At 44.5% G+C, this 22,304-nt stretch overlaps 2 protein-coding genes across 2 annotated transcripts; one reads left to right on the plus strand and one right to left on the minus strand.

Moving 5' to 3' along the window:
* Window positions 1-1,042: 1,042 nt before the first annotated feature.
* LOC110528144 (6-phosphofructo-2-kinase/fructose-2,6-bisphosphatase 4) lies at window positions 1,043-20,976 on the minus strand. Its single transcript, XM_021609967.3, has 14 exons — window positions 20,715-20,976; window positions 15,739-15,855; window positions 15,526-15,622; window positions 15,174-15,231; window positions 12,006-12,080; window positions 11,816-11,872; window positions 11,261-11,382; window positions 10,894-11,101; window positions 10,659-10,805; window positions 10,356-10,460; window positions 9,241-9,370; window positions 4,924-4,986; window positions 2,520-2,584; window positions 1,043-2,392 (listed from the first exon to the last, which is right to left on the minus strand). The coding sequence occupies exons 1-14, from the start codon at window positions 20,947-20,949 to the stop codon at window positions 2,333-2,335; spliced, it is 1,539 nt and encodes a 512-aa protein (XP_021465642.3). The 5' UTR covers window positions 20,950-20,976; the 3' UTR covers window positions 1,043-2,332.
* On the plus strand, window positions 5,082-6,427 carry LOC149982599 (uncharacterized; the record flags this gene model as incomplete). The annotated part of the gene is made up of 4 exons (XM_090242177.1): window positions 5,082-5,088; window positions 5,200-5,207; window positions 5,322-5,821; window positions 5,950-6,427. Coding segments are annotated over exons 1-4 (993 nt in total), but the record flags the coding sequence as incomplete, so codon positions are not given.
* Window positions 20,977-22,304: the final 1,328 nt, after the last annotated feature.

Below are 22,304 nucleotides of genomic sequence, written 5' to 3' on the forward strand. Positions count from 1 at the left end.
AGGAAAGAGACGCATCCTGTCTCCTAGAGATGAATATACTTTGGTACGAAAAGTGAGTCCTATATCGACATAACCTGAAAGGCCACCCAGCAAGGAAGAAGCCACTGCTCCAAAACCATCATAAAAAAGCCAGAATACAGTTTGCAACTGCACATGGAAACTTACTTTTTGGAGAAATGTCCTCTGGTCTGATGAAACAAAAATAGAACTGTTTGGCCATAATGACCATCATTATGTATGGAGGAAAAATGTGGAGGCTTGCAAGCCGAGGAAAACCAACCCAACCGTGAAGCACGGGGATGGCATCATCATGTTGTGGGGGTGGCATCATGTTGAGGGGGTGCTTTGATGCAGGAGGGACTGGTGCACTTCACAAAATAGATGGCAGCACGAGGCAGGAAATATATGTGGATATGTTGAAGCAACATCAGTCAGGAAGTTAAAGCTTGGTCGCAAATGGGTCTTCCAAATGGACAATGACCCCAAGCATACTTCCAAAGTTGTGGAAAAATAGCTTAAGGACAACAAACCCAAGGTATTGGAGTGGCCATCACAAAGCATTGACCTCAATCCTATATAACATTTGTCGGCAGAACTGAAAAAGCGTGTGTGAGCAAGGAGGCCTACAAACCTGACTCAGTTACACCAGCTCTGTCAGGAGGAATGGGCCAAAATTCAATGACAATGCTTTTGGCAATGCTACCAAATGCTAATTGAGTTTGTAAACTTTTGACCCACTGGGAATGTGATGAAAGAAAGAAAAGCTGAAATAAATCATTCTCTCTACTATTATTCTGACATTTCACATGCTCAAATTAAAGTGGTGATCCTAACCGAACTAAAACAGGGAATTTTTACTAGGATTAAATGTCAGGAATTGTGAAAAACTGAGTTTAAATGTACTTGGCTAAGGTGTATGTAAACTTCCAACTTCAACTGTACATTTTGTAATTTACTACTGGTCCTTAACTACGGCAGCAAAATGTGAAGACTACACAAAACAGTTCAATACTTTGAGCAGAAGACAACAGCAAGAGACTTAACTCAAAATATTTATTACATTTGGATGATGTAGATATTTACATTGACAGAATCATATTCTTGACACGTTGACAAACAAGTCAAAATGAACAAACAAGACATGCTGAAAATGCTTAAAACTATATAACACCAGTGAGCGATTTAATGACATTCAACCAGTGAGCGATTTAATGACATTCAACCAGTGAGCGATTTAATGACATTCAACCAGTGAGCGATTTAATGACATTCAACCAGTGAGCGATTGAATGACATTCAACGCATTACAGACAACAGATTATGGTGATCATTACAAATATACGTGTTTACACAGGCATTAGAAGTCATTTCAATTGATTTGTTATGATACCAACAACTATTCCTGTGCTACTGAACTACAGCAGCATTTTAGATAAAGTATCCTTCACTAGTAGACATTGAACAATAGATAAAACATTCTAGATATAGCATATCACTGATGCAACATGGAAACAAACTTGTCAATCTCTTTAGATTTTAACTAGATGAAGATTAACTTAATTGAAAATGATAGATACGCAAAACTGCCTTTATAGGAACAGCCTGATTTTATACCAGACATAAAAATTACTAGCTACAATTCGTGTCCCCGCTTTAGAGTCTGCATATCACAGCCTCAAACTTGTAATGCAATAGTTAGTTTAATAGGAAATTCAACAAATACATTATTATTATTATTATTTTTTAAACGGGGTGGACAAACACTAAAATACTAAGAACAAGAAATGTACAATGTCAACATATATGGTTCTTGCACTGTGTTTGCACAGGCAGCCCAACTCTGATCTTTTGCCAAATTATTGTAAAAAGAGTTAATCTGATTGGTAAAAAGACCAATTAATAGAAAAAGGTCAGAATTGGGCTACCTGTGACAGACACGATTTCAGAAAAGCTCAACTCTACAATTTGATGAAAAGCCATATGTCCTGTATTTAAAATAGGTTTCAAATCAGATTGTCCTTATCTTGATCATATACACTCACACACATACAAAACACACTCACATGCACACACTCTCAAACATACCCCGATAGTGGGGCAAATCACCATTGAACTGGATTCCAGTTGTCTAGACTTTCATTGCACAGAAGAAAAGAGAAAGATGAGGTGAACCTGAACGAGGAATATGTCCAATGAAAGATCCGGATGCGTTTTTTTCCCAATCCCACTGCAAGGAACAAATTAAAAGAGGAATTTGGATTGATTGCTGATTGAGTAGAGGAAGTGGCCATGGTGAGTGATGTCACTCTGTAGTCTTGGGCACTGTCCCTAATCACTGGTGGGCGGGGACTGTGAACAGGGCTTCCTCCGGCATCCGTGAAGTGTCTACATTCTGTACAATGAAAAGAGATCAGTCAGCACTAGGACACAGATAAGGTTAGTCCAACTGACCCTGAACCTCTTACTCGCTCTGTTTTAGAGTGCAAGCCCAGTGAGGGCCACTTGTCTGGGGTACCTACCTCTGGCCTGTCCCTGTGGGTGTTCACAGCTTCCACGTTCAAAAAGACAGACTCTACTTTACAGCCTACAGGGACAGGAAGAGAAGAAAACAAAACAATAGTTAGAGACAGAAATAGAAAGGGAAGAGATTGAGGACAAATGTTTTTATGTTACTTTGTCCGAAAACTAGAGGGCAGCAGCAGTACACTGTTTAATACATAGACTAAGGCCAGGGATCAATTAGATCAGTGTTACCCCACAGTAACCAACAATTGCAGGTTTAACAGCGCTGGAGATGTCAAATTAGTAAGCAACTGTTCTTGTGTTCTTTGTCACGAAGCCACACCCATCCCACCCACGTTAGAAGTTAAGAATGAGAAAATGTAGGCTATAATTTTTCCACATTTTGCTACAGCCTAATTTTTTAAAACTGATTAAATTGTTTTTCCCCCCGACATCAATCCATAATGACAATTCAAAAACAGGTTTAGAATTTTTTGCAAATTTATTACAAATAAAAAAACTTAAATATCACATTTACATAAGTATTCAGACCTTTAACTCATTACTTTCTTGAAGCCCCTTTGGCAGTGATTACAGCATCAAGCCTTTTTGGGTATGACACTACAAGCTTGGCACACCTGTATTTGGGGAGTTTCTCCTAATATATTAAGGCAGATCCTCTCAAGCTCTGTCAGGTTGGATTGGGAGCATTGCTGCACAGCTATTTTCAGGTCTCTCCAGAGATGTTCGATCGGGTTCAAGTCCGGGCTCTGGCTGGGCCACTCAAGGACATTCAGAGACTTGTCTCAAAGCCACTCCTGTGTTGTCTTGGCTGTGTGCTTAGGGTTGTTGTCCTGTTGGAAGGTGAACCTTCACCCTAGTCTGAGGTCCTGAGCGCTCTGGAGCAGGTTTTTATCAAGGATCTCTCTGTACTTAGCTCCGTTCATCTTTTCCTCGATCCTGACTAGTCTCACAGTCCCTGCCGCTGAAAAACATCCCCACAGCATGATGCTGCCACCACCATGCTTCACCGTAGAGATGGTGCCAGGTTTCCTCCAGACATCATGCCTGGCATTCAGGCCAAAGAGGTCAAACTTGGTTTACAGACCAGAGAATGTTGTTTCTCATGGTCTGTGAGTCTTTAGGTGCCTTTTGGTAAACTCCAAGTGGGCTGTCATGTGCCTTTTACTGAGGAGTGGCTTCTGTCTGGCCACTCAACCATAAAGGCATGATTGGTGGAGTGCTGCCGAGATGGATGTCCTTCTGGAAGTTTCTCCCATCTCCATAGAGGAACTCCAGAGCTCTGTCAATGACTATTGGGTTCTTGGTCACCTCCCTGACAAAGGCCCTTCTCCCCCAATTTCTCAGTTTGGCCAGGGGGCCAGCTCTAGGAAGTCTTGGTGGTTCCAAACCTCCTTCATTTAAGAATGATGGAAGCCACTGTGTTCTTAGGGACCTTCAATGCTGCCCAATTTTTTTTGTATCCTTCCCCAGATCTGTGCCTTGACACAATCCTGTCCCGAAGAAGCTCTACGGGCAATTCCTTTCGACCTCATAGCTTGGTTTTTTCTCTGACATGCACTGTCAACTGTGGGACCTTATAGACAGATGTGTGCCGACTAAATCATGTCCAATCAATTGAATTTACCACAGGTGGACTCCAATCCAGTTGTAGAAACATCTCAAGGATGACCAATGAAAACAGGATGCACCTGAGCTCAATTTAGAGTCTCATAGCAAAGGGTCTGAATACTTATGTAAATAAGGTATCTTATTTACGAAAACTGTTTTTTAGCCATTTAGCAAATGTACTAAAAATAAAAAACAGTTTTCGCTTTGTCATTAGGGGTTATTGTGTGTGGATTGCTGAGGATTGTTATTTATTTAATTAATTTTAGAATAAGGCTGTAAAATAACAAAATGTGGAAAAAGTCAAGGGGTCTGAACACTTTCTGAAGGGACTGTAGAAGCAATTACACTCAAATTGAATATCATTAAATAATAAGGATTTACATCAGCCTAATGAAGGAGTAGATAACATCACACATTCCAGTGTTTGAACTTGTAACACGGCTACTTGGGATTTCTACTAATGTGCATCCAATGGAAATGTCCGCGATAGGTATAATGCCAGGAGCCGTTTGTGGATTTGACAGATCCTACATTGCCTAAACAAAAACAATGACATGCTAAGTGATTGCCAGTTACCGCGGGTTAACGCTGACCTGATTGAATCCTGGCCTAACACTACTACTGTACATTTAAACAGTGGTACTGGACTATAAGTATCCAGGTGATCTGAATCCAAGGGATGAATACATGTCATTGGAGTAAATATACATGGAATAAAGCATGTCACTGAACTCTTATGCTGTGTTACTAATACACGTTTAATGCAGTTATTGACAATAGTGTACTCACCATAAGCCACAGGTGTCAGCTTCAGTACAGTGTGCAAAGGGCACTTCAGGTAAGGCAGCTCCTCTGAAGAACAAAAACAGAACGTACAACAATGCCTAAATAGATTCAATTTAGTTGTATTAGAGCTAATGCAATCCTATACCAATGCTTATCTGATCATGACAGGTGAACAGGACATGCAGAACACTCACTCTGAAAAATGTTTGTTTTATAGTATAAATGAAGCTGTAATACTGGGGCGTATTACCTGCCCTTTTGACCCCTGGCCTTCCCCAGTCCCCCTGGTCACTGGGGCATATTACCTGGCCTGGTGACGCCTGGCTGACCCCTCCCTCGATCTCCCGACCTCCTTCACCCCTCTCTTGACCTCTCTCTAGACCCCCCCCCGCTCGCTCTAGACCCCCCCGCTCACTCTCTCTTTCTTTCGACTCCTCTCTCCCTCTCGACCCCTCTCTCTCTCTCACTCTCTCTCGAGCCCTCTCTCTCTCTCGACCCCTCCCTCCCTCCCTCTCGACCCCTCTCTCTCTCACTCTCTCTCTCGAGCCCTCTCTCTCTCTCTCGAACCCCTCCCTCCCTCTCGACCCCTCTCTCTCTCTCTCGACCCCTCTCTCTCGACCCCTCTCTCTCTCTCGACCCCTCTCTCTCTCTCGACCCCTCTCTCTCTCTCTCGACCCCTCTCTCTCTCTCTCGACCCCTCTCTCTCTCTCTCGACCCCTCTCTCTCTCTCGACCCCTCTCTCTCTCTCTCGACCCCTCTCTCTCTCTCTCGACCCCTCCCTCCCTCTCGACCCCTCCCTCCCTCTCGACCCCTCCCTCTCTCTCGACCCCTCCCTCTCTCTCGACCCCTCCCTCTCTCTCAACCCCTCCCTCTCTCTCGACCCCTCCCTCTCGACCCCTCCCTCTCGACCTCTCCCTCTCGACCCCTCTCTCTCTCGACCCCTCTCTCTCTCTCTCTCTCGACCCCTCTCTCTCTCTCTCTCTCTCTCTCGACCCCTCTCTCTCGACCCCTCTCTCTCTCTCGACCCCTCTCTCTCTCGACCCCTCTCTCTCTCTCGACCCCTCTCTCTCTCGACCCCTCCCTCCCTCTCGACCCCTCCCTCCCTCTCGACCCCTCCCTCTCTCTCGACCCCTCCCTCTCTCTCGACCCCTCCCTCTCTCTCGACCCCTCCCTCTCTCTCGACCCCTCCCTCTCTCTCGACCCCTCCCTCTCTCTCGACCCCTCCCTCTCTCTCGACCCCTCTCTCCCTCTCTCGACCCCTCCCTCTCGACCCCTCCCTCTCTCCCTCTCGACCTCTCTCTCTCTCCCTCTCGACCCCTCTCTCTCTCCCTCTCGACCCCTCTCTCTCTCCCTCTCGACCCCTCTCTCTCTCCCTCTCGACCCCTCTCTCTCTCGACCCCTCTCTCTCGACCCCTCCCTCTCGACCCCTCCCTCTCGACCCCTCCCTCTCGACCCCTCCCTCTCGACCCCTCCCTCTCTCGACCCCTCTCTCTCTCTCGACCCCTCGACCCCTCTCTCTCTCTCGACCCCTCGACCTCGACCTCTCGACCCCTCTCTCTCTCCCTCTCGACCCCTCTCTCTCTCCCTCTCGACCCCTCTCTCTCTCCCTCTCGACCCCTCTCTCTCTCCCTCTCGACCTCTCCCTCTCTCGACCCTCTCCCGTCCCCTCTCTCTCCCTCTCGACCCCTCTCTCTCTCTCTCTCTCTCGACCCCTATCTCTCTCTCTCGACCCCTCTCTCTCTCTCTCTCTCTCTCGACCCCTCTCTCTCTCTCTCTCTCTCTCTCGACCCCTCTCTCGACCCCTCTCTCGACCCCTCTCTCTCTCGACCCCTCTCTCTCTCTCGACCCCTCCTTCTCTCTCTCTCTCGACCCCTCTCTCTCTCGACCTCTCCCGACCCCTCTATTTCTCTCGACCCCTCCCGACCCCTCTCTTTCTCTCGACCCCTCTTTCGACCTCTCCCTCTCGACCTCTCCCTCTCTCGACCCCTCCACCTCGACCGCTCCCTCTCCCTCTCGACCCTTCCATCTCGACCGCTCCCTCTCAATCTCTTGACCTCTCCCTCTCTTGACCTCTCCCTCTCTCGACCTCTCCCTCTCTCGACCTCTCCCTCTCAATCTCTTGACCTCTCCCTCTCTTGACCTCTCCCTCTCTCGACCCCTCTCTCCCTCTCGACCCCTCTCTCCCTCTCGACCCCTCTCTCCCTCTCGACCCCTCTCTCCCTCTCGACCCCTCTCTCCCTCTCGACCCCTCTCTCCCTCTCGACCCCTCTCTCTCAATCTCTTGACCTCTCCCTCAATCTCTTGACCTCTCCCTCAATCTCTCGACCTCTCCCTCTCGACCCCTCTCTCCCTCTCGACCCCTCTCTCCCTCTCGACCCCTCTCTCCCTCTCTCCCTCTCTCGACCCCTCTCTCCCTCTCTCGACCCCTCTCTCCCTCTCGACCCCTCTCTCCCTCTCGACCACTCTCTCTCTCTCGACCCCTCTCTCTCTCTCGACCCCTCTCTCTCTCTCGACCCCTCTCTCTCTCTCGACCCCTCTCTCTCTCTCTCGACCCCTCTCTCTCTCTCTCTCTCTCTCTCTCTCTCTCTCGACCCCTCTCACTCTCTCGACCCCTCACTCTCTCGACCTCTCCCTCTCTCGACCCCTCCATCGCGACCGCTCCATCTCCCTCTCTCGACCTCTCCATCTCTCCCTCTCTCGACCTCTCTCTCTCTCTCGACCTCTCCCGACCCCTCTCGACCTCTCCCTCTCGACTCCTCTCTCTCGACCTCTCCCGACCCCTCTCTCTCGACCTCTCCCGACCCCTCTCTCCCGACCCCTCTCTCCCGACCCCTCTCTCTCGACCTCTCTCTCTCGACCTCTCCCGACCCCTCTCTCCCGACCTCTCTCTCTCGACCTCTCCCTCTCGACCTCTCCCTCTCGACCTCTCCCTCTCGACCTCTCCCGACCCCTCTCTCTCGACCTCTCCCGACCCCTCTCTCTCGACCCCTCCCGACCCCTCTCTCTCGACCCCTCTCTCTCGACCTCTCCCGACCTCTCTCCCGACCTCTCTCAAATTCAAATTCAAATTCAAATTCAAGCTGCTTTATTGGCATGAAAAACATTGTGTCAATATTGCCAAAGCAACAATGTATACAATATACATTGTAACAAAATTATAAATGATAGCAAATAATAATATAAAATGGTAGTAAATAATAATACAAAAATAATAACAATAAAATGGTAACAGTCAATAGTAGAAATGTAATAAATATAAAATAAAATTATGGAAAATGAAACAATAACTAACTTATAACTAAATAACGGTAATCTTCTTCTTTATATCAGTACTACAACTACAATCATCATTACTACGACTACTACTACCATCACTAAACTGTTATCACTACCATTACCACCCATATTTGGGATGATAAACATTAATAATTATAGTAATAATGGTAATAATAATAATAAGTAAGTTACTGTTTACTATGCAGATGTTATTATTCAGTGTCCCTCAGGCTATGGCAGGAAAATACATATTTGGCTGCAAGAGGAGCCATTGCTCCTTCACCCATGAGTATTCTTAGTTTTTCCTCTGGGTTCAATTTGTAAAAATTTGGAATATATGTAGTCATTTCTGTGAATAATGAGTCTCTTTGTGAGGAATATTTATCACAGTAAAGGAGAAAGTGCATCTCTGTCTCTACCTCCCCTGTCATGCAGTGACCACATACACGCTCCTCTTTGGGTAGCCATGTCTTTTTATGTCCCCTCCCTCTCGCTCGCTCTCGACCCCTCCCTCTCGCTCGCTCTCGACCCCTCCCTCTCGCTCGCTCTCGACCCCTCCCTCTCGCTCGCTCTCGACCCCTCCCTCTCGCTCGCTCGCTCTCAACCTCTCCCTCGACCTCTCAACCTCTCGCTCGCTCTCAACCTCTCGCTCGCTCTCAACCTCTCGCTCGCTCTCAACCTCTCGCTCGCTCTCAACCTCTCGCTCGCTCTCAACCTCTCTCTCTACTGATACAACCACTGAATATTATTTGACCCTGCTGGTCATCTATGAACATTTGAACATCTTGAAGAACAATCTGGCCTTAATGGCCATGTACTCCTATAATCTCCACTGGGCACAGCCAGAAGAGGACTGCCCCCCCCCCCAAGCCTGGTTCCTTCCTAGGTTCCTGCCTTTCTAGGAGTTTTTCCTAGCCGCCGTGCTTCTACATCTGCATTGCTTGCTGTTTGGGGTTTTAGGCTTAGTTTCTGTATAAGCACTTTGTGACATCTGCTGATGTAAAAAGGACTTTATGAAAATTGATTTGAAGAGATATACGCTACCTGCGCTCTTATCCAGAAAGTAAGCGAGCAGGCAGCGCATGACAGCCTGGTGACAGATGACCAGGACGTTCTCCTGCCTTTCCAGCTCCATGATGACTGGCTCCAGACGCTGCACCAGGTCCTCATAGGACTGAGGGAACAAGCAGAGGCCTGTTAACTTCATATGGCTGCAGGGGCAGCATTGAGTAGCTTGGATGAAGAGGTATAATAATATATGCATATTATTATTAGTATTAGAAACCCTGAGGAAAATCAAAACAGGAAGTGGCTTCCATTTTTAACTCCATGTTCCATAGCCTCCCTTTGCTGGATTTAAAGGGATATGAACCAGATTCCTTTTCCTATCGCTTCCTCAATGTGTCAGTCTTCAGACATAGTTTCAGGCTTTTATTTTAAAAAATGAGCCAGAACGATAACATTGCGTCAATTGGTCACACGAGTTTTGCTTGCGCAACAGAATTTGGACAGCCATTGTTTTCCCCTCTCCTACTGTGAAAGACATGTGCGGTTGATATATTATCAATTATATAATTTTAAAAACAACCTGAGGATTGATTATAAAAAACGTTTGACATGTTTCTGTGGACATAATGGAAACTATTTGGAATTTTCGTCTGCGTTGTCGTGACCGCTCTTTCCTGTGGATTTCTGAACATAACGCAACGCAACAAACAAACAGAGGTATTTTGGATATAAAAATCATCTTTATTGAACAAACGGAACATTTGTTGTGTAACTGGGAGTCTCGTGAGTGAAAACATCCAAAGATCAAAGGTAAACGATTAATTTGATTGCTTTTCTGATTTGTGACCAAGCTTCCTGATGCTAAGTGTACTTAATGTTTTGTCATGCGATCGATAAACTTACACAAACGCTTGTATTGCTTTTGCTGTAAAGCATATTTTCAAAATATGACACGACAGGTGGATTAACAAAAGGCTAAGCAGTGTTTTCCTATATTGCACTTGTGATTTCATGAATATAAATATTTATAGTAATATTTATTGTATGTAGCGCAATGCTATTCAGCGGTTGTTGATGACAGCCATAACAGGTTAACACACACAGAAAGCGAGAGAGAGAGAGAGAGAGAATTGGTGCTGTGATGGACTCACCTCTCCTTTAGGGTAGCGGTAGCGGTATTTGTCCTGGTCTCTCAGTGCAAACTCCTGAGGGAAATGTCCCTGGATCTCCTCATACATCATCTCCTCACACACACCCTGAAAGAGGGAGAGAAAACAAAACAACAAGCCTGTTTAACAGTAAACTTAGGAGACATGGTAACCGTCAATCACATTGACTGACGCAGAGAATAATCTTAGATAGATCTATAATCTATTGAATAATAAATACAAACAAAATATAATACCAATAGCCAAAATAGAAACAAACATTTGCACACACATACAAACACATACAGCATCTATCTCGTTGAGAGCCTTCCACTGCTCGTAGGGCACAGCCACAGCCTCAGCTGTCTGGATGGTCCTCTTCATCTGGCTGGTCCACACCTTCAGATCCTTAATGTTCTGCTCTTGGATGAACTTCTCCAGACACTTTGCAAACTGACCAACAGGCAGGGAGAGAAATAATGACGTTACATGCAGTATATATTTCTATTACGAATAGATGGACAAACATACAAATAAACACCTCCTTGCCCCTGCCAGACAGGCCAGAGTCTCCTCCGATGCGTCCTTTGACGTTGTGGTCACTCTCTCCATGGCGACACAGGTAGATGGAGCGTGGTGTGATGTGGATGTTCATCAGGTAGTAGACGATCCGGCTCTGGATGTGGTCCTGGACCTGGTTCACCAGGTACCTCCGGCCCACATCCATTATCTTGATGTAGGACAGATCCCTGGGGGGATTTATTAGCAGTGTGAGGCTGTTAAATGACTGCGGACCTTGTCCATGTGTATTCTATGTGTGTGTATTCTCACCTGTCCAGTATATTGTTAGAGAGTATTCTGAAACCACTAGTGTGTGTGTGTGTGTGTGTGTGTGTGTACTCACTCACCTGTCTAGAACCTCATCCAGTGGCTGGTAAGAGTTCTCATAGCACTTGATCCTCTTCATGAAATCCTCAACGACCTCTTCTGTATTACAGTCTATGTAGTCAGGACTACCCAGCTTCACTTGCTGCACAGACAGACAGGAAATAAAAACAGGAAGATGAAATGAGTCAAGAGAAATAGAGAAAGCGCATGCTAGGAGAGCATTTTAGCTAATCCTAACCCTTTTCCTAACCTTAACCCAAGTCTCCCAACCTGCCACGTTAATTATCCTAACCTGCTGCGTAAATTCTTCTAACCAGCTATGGAAAAGTTACTTCCGGTCGTAGCTGTACTCCCTCTGGTCAGAACTGAAAAACAGCTATCTCGCTTCATTTCTGAAAGTTAGCCAGGGCATGTCAACATGAAGATGGTAGAAATGATTAAAATCAGGAGGCCTGTCTTACAGGAATATAAAATATCAAAGCCGAAGTCTTGATTTTCCTGTGCAATCATGTCTGATCTTTTACATAACTAGTGGCCTACATACAATGTGGAAAGATGGCAGAGATATCACACACCACTATGTTCTCCGCAATGACATCAGGGTCTTCACACACAGACTCCACAAAGAACACCTGGGAGGATGAAAATTAAGATTCAGTATAAAATACACTACAGTGAAATATACTGTACACTATAAGAAAAGTAGTGAATCCCACAAACAGACAATAACTACAGATACTAATGTCTGACTCTGGGGTTCCATACCTTAAAGCCGTTCTGTTCTGCAAACCTGGTGATGGTCCCTCTCCTCTGCCGTGTGGTGTTAGTGGCATCAAACACCTGAGGCAATGAAGGCCAAACTCCAGTCAGTCACAACATCCTCATTACATTCAGGTTAAGAGTCCTGGGAGTACCAAGCAAACCATGAACATGTATACGAGTTGCGGTGCAAACTCAAACAAGTACTGTAGACTGAAGATCAATAGTGGGAAAAGGGTACACAATGTTATTTCTTGCAAAGTAGCCTACATGAACTAAAGAAGGCCGTACCAGTCACTCACTCAATATGGAAGTGGTCAGATGAAGCGGATGCTACAGGACTGTTTCGCTAGCACAGACCGGAATATGTTCCTGGATTCATCCAATGGCATCGAGGAGTATACCACCTCAGTCGACGGCTTCATCAATAAGTGCATCGATTAATTCTTCCCCACAGTGACCATAAGTACATATCCCAACCATAAGCCATGGATTACAGGGAACATCTGCACCGAGCTAAAGGCTAGAACTGCCGCTTTCAAGGAGCGGGACACTAATCCGGACGCTTATAAGAAATTCCGCTACGCCCTCGAACCATCACAAACCATCAAACAGGCAAAGCGTCAATACAGGACTAGGATTGAATCCTACTACACCGGCTCCGACTTTCATCGAATGTGGCAGAGCTTAAACTACTACAGACTACAAAGGGAAACCCAAAGGGAAACTGGGCGAGCTGCCCAGTGACGCAAGCCTACAAGACGAGCTAAATGCCTTTCATGCTCGCTGCGAGGCAAGCAACACTGAAGCATGCAAGAGAGTACCAGCCGTTCCGGACATCTGTGTGATCACGCTCTCGGTAGCAAGACCTTTAAAACATGTCAACATTCACAAAGCCACGGGGCCAGACGGATTACCAGGACATGTACTTAAAGCATGCGTGGGCGGACCAACTGGCAAGTGTTTTCACTGACATTTTCAACCTTTCCGTGGCCGAGTCTGTAATACAGTTGAAGTTGGAAGTTTACATACACTTAGGTTGGAGTCATTAAAACTCATTTTTCAACCACTCCACAAATTTCTTGTTAACAAACTATAGTTTTGGCAAGTTGGTTAGGACATCTTCTTCGTGCATGACACAAGTAATTGTAACAACAATTGTTTACAGACAGATTATTTCACTGTATCACAATTCCAGTGGGTCAGAAGTTTACACATACACTAAGTTGACTGTGCCTTTAAACAGCATGGAAAATTCAAAAAAATGATGTCATGGCTTTAGAAGCTTCTGATAGGCTAATTGACATCATTGGGTCAATTGGAGGTGTATCTGTGGATGCATTTCAAGGCCTACCTTCAAACTCAGTGCCTCTTTGCTTGACATCATGGGAAAATCAAAAGTAATCGCCATCAAAAGTAATCGCCAAGACCTCAGAAAAAAAAACATTGTAGACCTCCACAAGTCTGGTTCATCATTAGGAGCAATTTACAAACACCTGAAGGTACCACGTTCATCTGTACAAACAATAGTACGCAAGTATAAACACCATGGGACCACGCAGCCGTCATACAGCTCAGGAAGGAGAAGCGTTCTGTCTCCTAGAGATGAACATACTTTGGTGAGAAAAGTGCAAATCAATCCCAGAACAACAGCAAAGGACCTTGTGAAGATGCTGGAGAAAACAGGTACAAAAGTATCTATATCCACAGTAAAACAAGTCATATATCGACATAAAAGAAAGAAGCCACTGCTCCAAAACCGCCATAAAAAAGTCAGACTACGATTTGCAACTGCACACGGGACAAATGTTGTACTTTTTGGAGAAATGTCCTCTGGTCTGATGAAACAAAAATAGAACTGTTTAGCCATAATGACCATCATTATGTTTGGAGAAAAAAGGGGGAGGCTTGCAAGCCGAAGAACACCATCCAGACCGAGAAGCACGGGGGTGGCAGCATCATGTTGTGGGGGTGCTTTGCTGCAGGAGGGACTGATGCACTTCACAAAATAGATGGCATCATGAGGAAAGAAAATTATGTGGATATATTGAAGCAACATCTCAAGACATCAGTCAGGAAGTTAAAGCTTGGTCGCAAATGGGTCTTCCAAATGGACAATGACCCCAAGCATACTTCCAAAGTTGTGGCAAAATGGCTTAAGGACAACAAAGTCAAGGTATTAGAGTGGCCATCACAAAGCCCTGGCCTCAATCCCATAGAACATTTGTGGGCAGAACTGAAAAAGCGTGTGCGAGCAAGGAGGCCTGCAAACCTGACTCCGTTACGCGAGCTCTGTCAGGAGGAATGGGCCAAAAATTCACCCAACTTATTGTGGGAAGCTTGTGGAAAGCTAGCCGAAACGTTTGACCCAAGTTAAACAATTTAAAGGCAATGCTACCAAATACTAATTGAGTGTATGTAAACTTCTGACCCACTGGGAATGTGATGAAAGAAATAAAAGCTGAAATAAATAATTATTATTAATTACTATTATTCTGACATTTCACATTCTTAAAATAAAGTGGTAATCTTAACTGGCTTAAGACAGGGAATTTTTACTCTGACTAAATGTCAGGAATTGTGAAAAACTGAGTTTAAATGTATTTGGCTAAAGGTGTTTGTAAACTTCCTACTTCAACTGTACCTATATGTTTCAAGCAGACCACGATAGTCCCTGTGCTAGAGGAAGTGAAAGTAACCTGCCTAAATGATTACTAACCCATAGCACTCACGTCGGTAGCCATGAAGTGCTTTGAAAGGCTGGTCATCGCTCACAACACCATCATCCCGGAAACCCTAGACCCACTCCAAATCGCATACCATCTCAACAGATGACACAATCTCAATCTTTCTTGAACTGCATTGTTGGTTAAGGGCTTGTAAATAAGCATTTCACGGTAAGGTCTACACCGGTTGTATTCGGAGCATGTGACAAATAAAATGTGATTTGAATTACATTTACCGTGCACCCTTTTCCCCCATTCATCAACATCCTCATTCACAAACTGATCATGAGCCACACTTAAGTCACTGTGGATCTAACCTGGGTCCAGTCTGTTTATCTAACATTCCACTCCAAGTACTCTGTGTCTTATGTTTACCAGGACAAGGCGTGCCAAGAAGTGAAATGATAGCTAAACAGACTGGTAGTCTACTAGGATGTACTCTACTTACCGCCACCTGGCCTGCCTCCACACTCAGGTACTGGCGCACATCGTTCAGCGCACACTGCCTATGGGTGGACACATACACAACAGAATCAAAAAGATGACCAGAAAGTGAAACTGTAGGTAAAGATCTACGAGAATGAGCTTAATTCAAACTTCACTAATGTAACTGGTCAAAATGTAGATATGAATGTAAATACAACTCTTTGTTCTTTCAACGGTCTCTGCCTATTAAAAAGACCAATAAAGAGTACATTCCCTGCAACTTTGGTCTGTAATGAGATATAAGTGAATAGTGTGGTGGGTTAGGCCTAACTTGACCTGTTCAGCTCATTCCAAAACCCCTCCTCCAGCCTCACCTCCTGATCTTCAGCCCCTCTTCATTGTCTGGACGGAAAAACTCAAAGGACTTGTAGATCTTCACACACTCTCTCCTGTACTGACCCACGTTGAACTCTAAACAACACAGACATACTATCAGTCAACCCTATTTCCTGTGTGTGTGTGTGTGTGTGTGTGAGAGAGTGAGAGACCTCAAAAGAGACAGCTAATGAGAGAGCTTGAGCTGGTACCTTTGGTTGGCACACCAATCCAGTTGAGATAGCGGGTCAGCTTCTTGGAGATGTAGGTTTTACCTCTGGCTGGGAGGCCAACCGTCACAATAAGGGTGGGACAGTTGGTCATACATACTGAGAGAGAGAGAGAGAGAGAGAGAGAGAGAGAGAGAGAGAGAGAGAGAGAGAGAGAGAGAGAGAGAGAGAGAGAGAGAGAGAGAGAGAGAGAGAGAGAGAGAGAGAGAGAGAGAGAGAGAGAGAGAGAGAGAGAGAGAGAGAGAGAGAGAGAGAGAGAGAGAGAGAGAGAGAGAGAGAGAGAGAGAGAGAGAGAGAGAGAGAGAGAGAGAGGAGAGAGAGAGAGAGAGAGAGAGAGAGAGAGAGAGAGAGAGAGAGAGAGAGAGAGAGAGAGAGAGAGAGAGAGAGAGAGAGAGAGAGAGAGAGAGAGAGAGAGAGAGAGAGAGAGAGAGAGAGAGAGAGAGAGAGAGAGAGAGAGAGAGAGAGAGAGAGAGAGAGAGAGAGAGAGAGAGAGAGAGAGAGAGAGAGAGAGAGAGAGAGAGAGAGAGAGAGAGAGAGAGAGAGAGAGAGAGAGAGAGAGAGAGAGAGAGAGAGAGAGAGAGAGAGAGAGAGAGAGAGAGAGAGAGAGAGAGAGAGAGAGAGAGAGAGAGAGAGAGAGAGAGAGGATACAGAAAAATAGGGGTAAAAATAGGACGAGACAAAAAGTTGAATGACTATTGTACACAGACACAGTGAATGTCAGTGGATGGTACAGTCTGTTGAATCAATGGGACCGTGATCCATTAATGCAGAATCTAAATCAATAACTCAGACCTTAATAAAGGTGTAGACTGGATGGAGTAGTTTGTTGTATCAATTTCAGAAAAGGTTAAGCAGATGCAAACAGACACTTGTATACACTAGGTGATTTGTTGATGAAACAAAAACAAACTCAGCAAAAAAAGAAACGTCCTCACAATGTCAACTGCGTTTATTTTCAGCAAAATTAACGTGTAAATATTTGTATGAACATAATAAAATTCAACAACAAACATAACTGAACAAGTTCCACAGACATGTGATAGCAGAAATTGAATAATGTGTCCCTGAACAAAAGGGGGCAAAATCTAAAGTAAGAGTCAGTATCTGGTGTGGCCACCAGCTGCATTAAGTGCATCTCCTCCTCATTGACTGCACTTGTTGTGAGATGTTACCCCACTCTTCCACCAAGGCACCTGCAAGTCCCAGATATTTCTGGGGGGAATGGCCATAGCCCTCACCCTCTGATCCAACAGGTCCCAGACGTGCTCAATGGGATTGAGATCCGGGCTGTTCGCTGGCCATGGCAGAACAAGGACATTCCTGTCTTGCAGGAAATCACACACAGAACAAGCAGTATGGCTAGTGGCATTGTCATGCTGGAGGGTCATGTCAGGATGAGCCTGCAGGAAGGGTACCACATGAGGGAGGAGGATGTCTTCCCTGTAACGCACAGCGTTGATATTGCCTGCAATCACAACCAGCTCAGTACGATGATGCTGTGACACACCGCCCCAGACCATGCCGGACCCTCCACCTCCAAATCGATCCCGCTCCAGAGTACAGGCCTCGGTGTAACGCTCATTCCTTTGACGATAAACGCGAATCCGACCACCACTGGTGAGAAAAAAACATGACTCGTCAGTGAAGAGCACTTTTTGCCAATCCTGTCTGGTCCAGCGATGGTGGATTTGTGCCCATAGGCAATGTTGTTGCCGGTGATGTCTGGTGAGGACCTGCCTTTACAACAGGCCTACAAAGCCCTCAGTCCAGCCTCTCTCAGCCTATTGTGGACAGTCTGAGCACTGATGGAGGAATTGTGCGTTCCTGGTGTAACTCGGGCAGTTGTTGTTTCCATCCTGTACCTGTCCCGAGGGTGTGATGTTCGGATGTACCGATCCTGTGCAGGTGTTGTTACACGTGGTCTGCCACTGCGAGGATGATCAGCTGTCCATCCTGTCTCCCTGTAGCGCTGTCTTAGGCGTCTCACAGTATGAACATTGCAATTTATTGCCCTGGCCACATCTGCAGTCCTCATACCTCCTTGCAGCATGCCTATGGCACGTTCACGCAGATGAGCAGGAACCCTGGGCATCTTTCTGTTGGTGTTTTTCAGAGTCAGTAGAAAGGCCTCTTTAGTGTCCTAAGTTTTCATAACTGTGACCTTAATTGCCGACCATCTGTAAGCTGTTAGTGTCTTAACAACCGTTCCACAGGTGCATGTTCATTAATTGTTTATTGAACACGCATGGGAAACAGTGCTTAAACCCTTTACAATGAAGATCGGTGAAGTTATTTAGATTTTTACAAATGACCTTTGAGAGATAGGGTGCTGAAAAAGGGACATTTCTTTTTTTGCTGAGTTTAGCATGATTTTGGGGGGATTTCCACAACATTTTATCCATAGAAGGGTCCTTTGGAGGAAATATTATTGACATATATTTTACATTTGAATCTTAAAGCATGGGAGAGAAACATCATTAACCTAAATGCGGAATCAGTCAGGAAATGCATCTCATTTTTCTCACAACTAGCAGAGACCCCACTCGAGAACTTTGATATGCCCATAGAATATGTTATGTTCAAGAATATATTGAAAATTTGCCAAATCTAGAATTATTTTAATATATTTCAATATCAAATTTCTATTCATAATTTCTCAATTCTGTTATAATCTCCACCTGGCACAGCCAGAAGAGGACTGGCCACCCCACATAGCCTGGTTCCTCTCTAGGTTTCTTCCTAGGTTTTGGCCTTTCTAGGGAGTTTTTCCTAGCCACCGTGCTTCTACACCTGCATTGCTTGCTGTTTGGGGTTTTAGGCTGGGTTTCTGTACAGCACTTTGAGATATTAGCTGATGTACGAAGGGCTATATAAATACATTTGATTTGATTTGATGACCTGTTAGATACCAGAGTCTGGAGAAGCAGGTGGAAAGAAGAATGAATTGGCCAAATGAGGAAAGAGGAGAAAGTAGAGCAGAGACAGGAGCAGTAGGCATGATTAAGCCTTTTGTGTTGTTGACCGAGGGACTCTAGGAAAATCGCTCACATATCTAAGAGCAAGTCAAGCAGACAATGTCTTTGGAAGAGCTGGTGAAGCTGTGACACACACACACACACACACACACACACACTTCCAGATGTAATTTAAGCTGCAATATGTACCTTTTGGGCAACCTGACCAAATTCACATAGAAATGTGAGTTATAGAGCTGTCATTCTCATTGAAAGCAACTCTAAGAAGAGGTAGATATGTTCAATGTGTGCTATTTCCCCATTCTTAAGTTTAGTTTGTATTTTACTTTCATTTTTTTTTACACCAGATTCAAAAAGCTGAAAATACAATATTTTTGGTTAATGAAAATATATTTCACACCAGTTTAGATGGTACAATGATTCTCTTGCTTGTTTTGTCACATAAATTGAAATTAGGTGAACTATTAGAATTTTAGCAACCAGGAAATTGCAGAACGACTTCTGCATATTGCACCTTTAAACTAGGGTAAATAGCAAAAAGACTTGATGCTCCTCAGTGTGATCCAGACTGCACACAGGCATACTATCTGGTGATCTCAGAATAACCAAGTTTCAGTGGTCAACTGGTTAGGCTTAAGTGAAACAGTAAACCAAAGTTCAAATAGAGTGACACAGCATAAAACACTGACCAACTGCTCCACTAATAACCTAGTTTGCTAAAAGTAATTATGTGGCCCCCTTCAAAACAGAGGGAGAAGTAGTCTACTGTACTATAAAATCTGGCTGCTAACTGGCTATCCCTCCTCCTTAACCATTGTAAGCCCCCTCCAGTGGCCCTATTGGCTAGGATTGGGGGGCTGGATTAGTGAAATCACACAAAGCCTGGCATGGTTCTTTGTTCTCCTTTCTCCTTTCTCATTACTGTGCCAAATATACAAGCCAATGGGGGAGAAAATCACCTCTGAAATCTGCAGTGTCTGCACCTGAAAGAGGAAGAGTCTCGAGCTCAGCACAAGGAAGCATCTGGAATAGTTCAGTGGGAGACAGTGTAGTTTTTTTAGGGTGAGGACCACTAACCTATAATAAGAACAGGGAACAAATCAACCCTAAAAGACTACAGATCCCAAGCACTATTGATTGAACACTTAGTTGACTCAGCGAAAAGTAATCAGAATTCTACAGCGAGGGAGACAAACCAAGTCTGCAGCGTAATCATCCCCATAAATGATGCCCTCTTAAGGACATTTTCTTCATAAAATCCGCTGGGCCAATCACGGTTGGCACAGGAGTGAATCTGTATGTTAGACTTTAGTAGTTCGGCTGGCTGTTATTTTGCGGCGCAACAATAACAGCAGCGTATATTGATAGTTTACCAGTCCCTTCTAAATGCTGCTGGGCCATGGACAGGTGGGGGTCCAAACAAACAAATAATGATACATAATCAGGCACTCCTGTGCTATGTCAGTTCCATGTCGCCTTCACTGTGAACAGTAGCTCAAATTATGTTTAACAATCCATAGTTAAACAATAAAATAACCTTGTTGTATTGTACATGGATGGACATTGTTGGGTTGTGCGGTGACCGGCAAATAGGCGCATTGTCATGCTTGTCATCTTCCTAGTCAAATTCAACACCGAGCTTCCTTACCAGTTCGATACCGTAGTAGGCCATGTGCAATTGCATAATTGGCATTAATAAACAACGTTTGACAATTGTAACACCAAGAAAAACATATTTAAAAGTCTAATCATTAGAGACGAAATGCTGCAACGTTGCACCCTTGGAGAAAATGTTGAGCGCACAGAACCTGGTCAGGTTGCGCAACGCCGCAGTGTGTGTATAAAAATATGAATATCTAAGTTCAATGAGGTAACGTTAGGCCAACAAAACATTAAAATGTCTTAAAATCATGTGTATCTGCTATACACGCCTCCGTTGCGCCCATTGTGCGCTGTTGGCACAAGCCTGCCAAGACAACTTACCCCTTCTCTGTGAAATGTGCTTTTCAGGCAGCCCGTTTTTACATGGCATCCATATTTTCTTCAGCGGGTTCTGAGTAAGCTCGCAGGGTGATGTTGCCATCATGACATCTTCGTTGGAAGTCATTTTGGTTGCTGCACCATGCCCCGTTTCTAAGCGACAGAAGTGGTACGTGATGCGGGCTAGTCTGCGCAACAGAGCTGCGAGGGGATGGATGTCATATCGGCTGACGAACATCAGACGTATATTATTACCGTAATGTCTCTACGCTGAGCGCATCAAATGGTGTGAAATATTCATACATTCCGGACACCACGGTGCTTCGTGCAAGCAGCACTGACTACACCTTTAGATGATCAGATTTCAAGTTGTCATTTATAGCCCGGTGCCAGTCTGTTTGTGCGATCATGCCAAACATGTTTTTCATAACAAGGACAGCAATGGAATAGGCAAGACCACAAATAGATCTGGGACCAGGCTAGTTGGCTACGTTTATGACCATTCAATAAAGGTAAACAAAACGCTGTCATTTATTTTCTGTTTATTAACATTTCTAGGATAATTATCTTTAATTAACAGAGCATCTAAGTGGCTATATGTGTGTGTATTATTTTCTTGTCCAATGCTCACTTGAAAAGGGAATGCCAATGTCTGGTTTAGCCTACAGGCTAATATCAAAAAGTAATCTTATATAGGAAGACTATAAATGCTCCAAATACTTCCAGAGTTTTGAGCAAATATATACAGCACGTTTGTTTTTACATGCTTCTTAATGCGTTGTTCCCTATATAACAATGTAGCTACTGCACGTTAACTCACACGAGTTTTTTTGAAAAACAAGTCTTCTGCTGTTCACATGCAACGCACATGGGACAACACAACACATAATGCATAGCATACTGTAGATTCACTGGTTATTTACAGCATTCGGTCAGCTTTTAATCAACTATGTTTCAATGACAATTAGTGAGTAGGGAAACTCGTAATCACCCCGGTTGGCCAAAAAGATGGTGGATAAAGTTAATTAAAACACGTTTATTATGCAACTATATAACACTCGGTCTGTGTTTTGAATTGTAGTAATAGGATAAAAACAGCTTTTAAACAGTGTTGTTGTTTTATTGGCCAAATCGACGCAAAGTTCTACAGAAGGAAGGTTGATAGCATAGTTTCCAAAGTTGGGGACTCACTTTCAGAGCAGAGGAATCACAGCGCCCCCTTGTGTCATTATTTTGCGACAAACTGTACTTCCTAAAAACACTAGGTGGGGCTGTCTACCCACTTATTCCCCCAGAGCCACCCAGGAACATTTACTATTTGGAAGCGCTTAGCTGCCGAAACCCAATTGGAGATGCAAATGATCAATCAATATCATGTTTGAATTTTATTTTCCTAAATAGGTATGCATTTTTATGTGACAATATTCAAACTGAAAGGCAAAAAAGATATTGCATTATAATTTTCATGATTTAGTATGCTTGTCTGCTAATTAGACAAATAAATAGCAAGTGCGTTTGAGATTATTTCCATGGTACTATCCAGTACAACACTGACCCATAAAAAAAAATGTAAACGCTTAAATGACAAATCAT

Source organism: Oncorhynchus mykiss, chromosome 7 (genome assembly GCF_057628025.1).
Source record: "Oncorhynchus mykiss isolate SJ-2025 chromosome 7, ASM5762802v1, whole genome shotgun sequence".
NCBI lineage: Eukaryota > Metazoa > Chordata > Actinopteri > Salmoniformes > Salmonidae > Oncorhynchus > Oncorhynchus mykiss.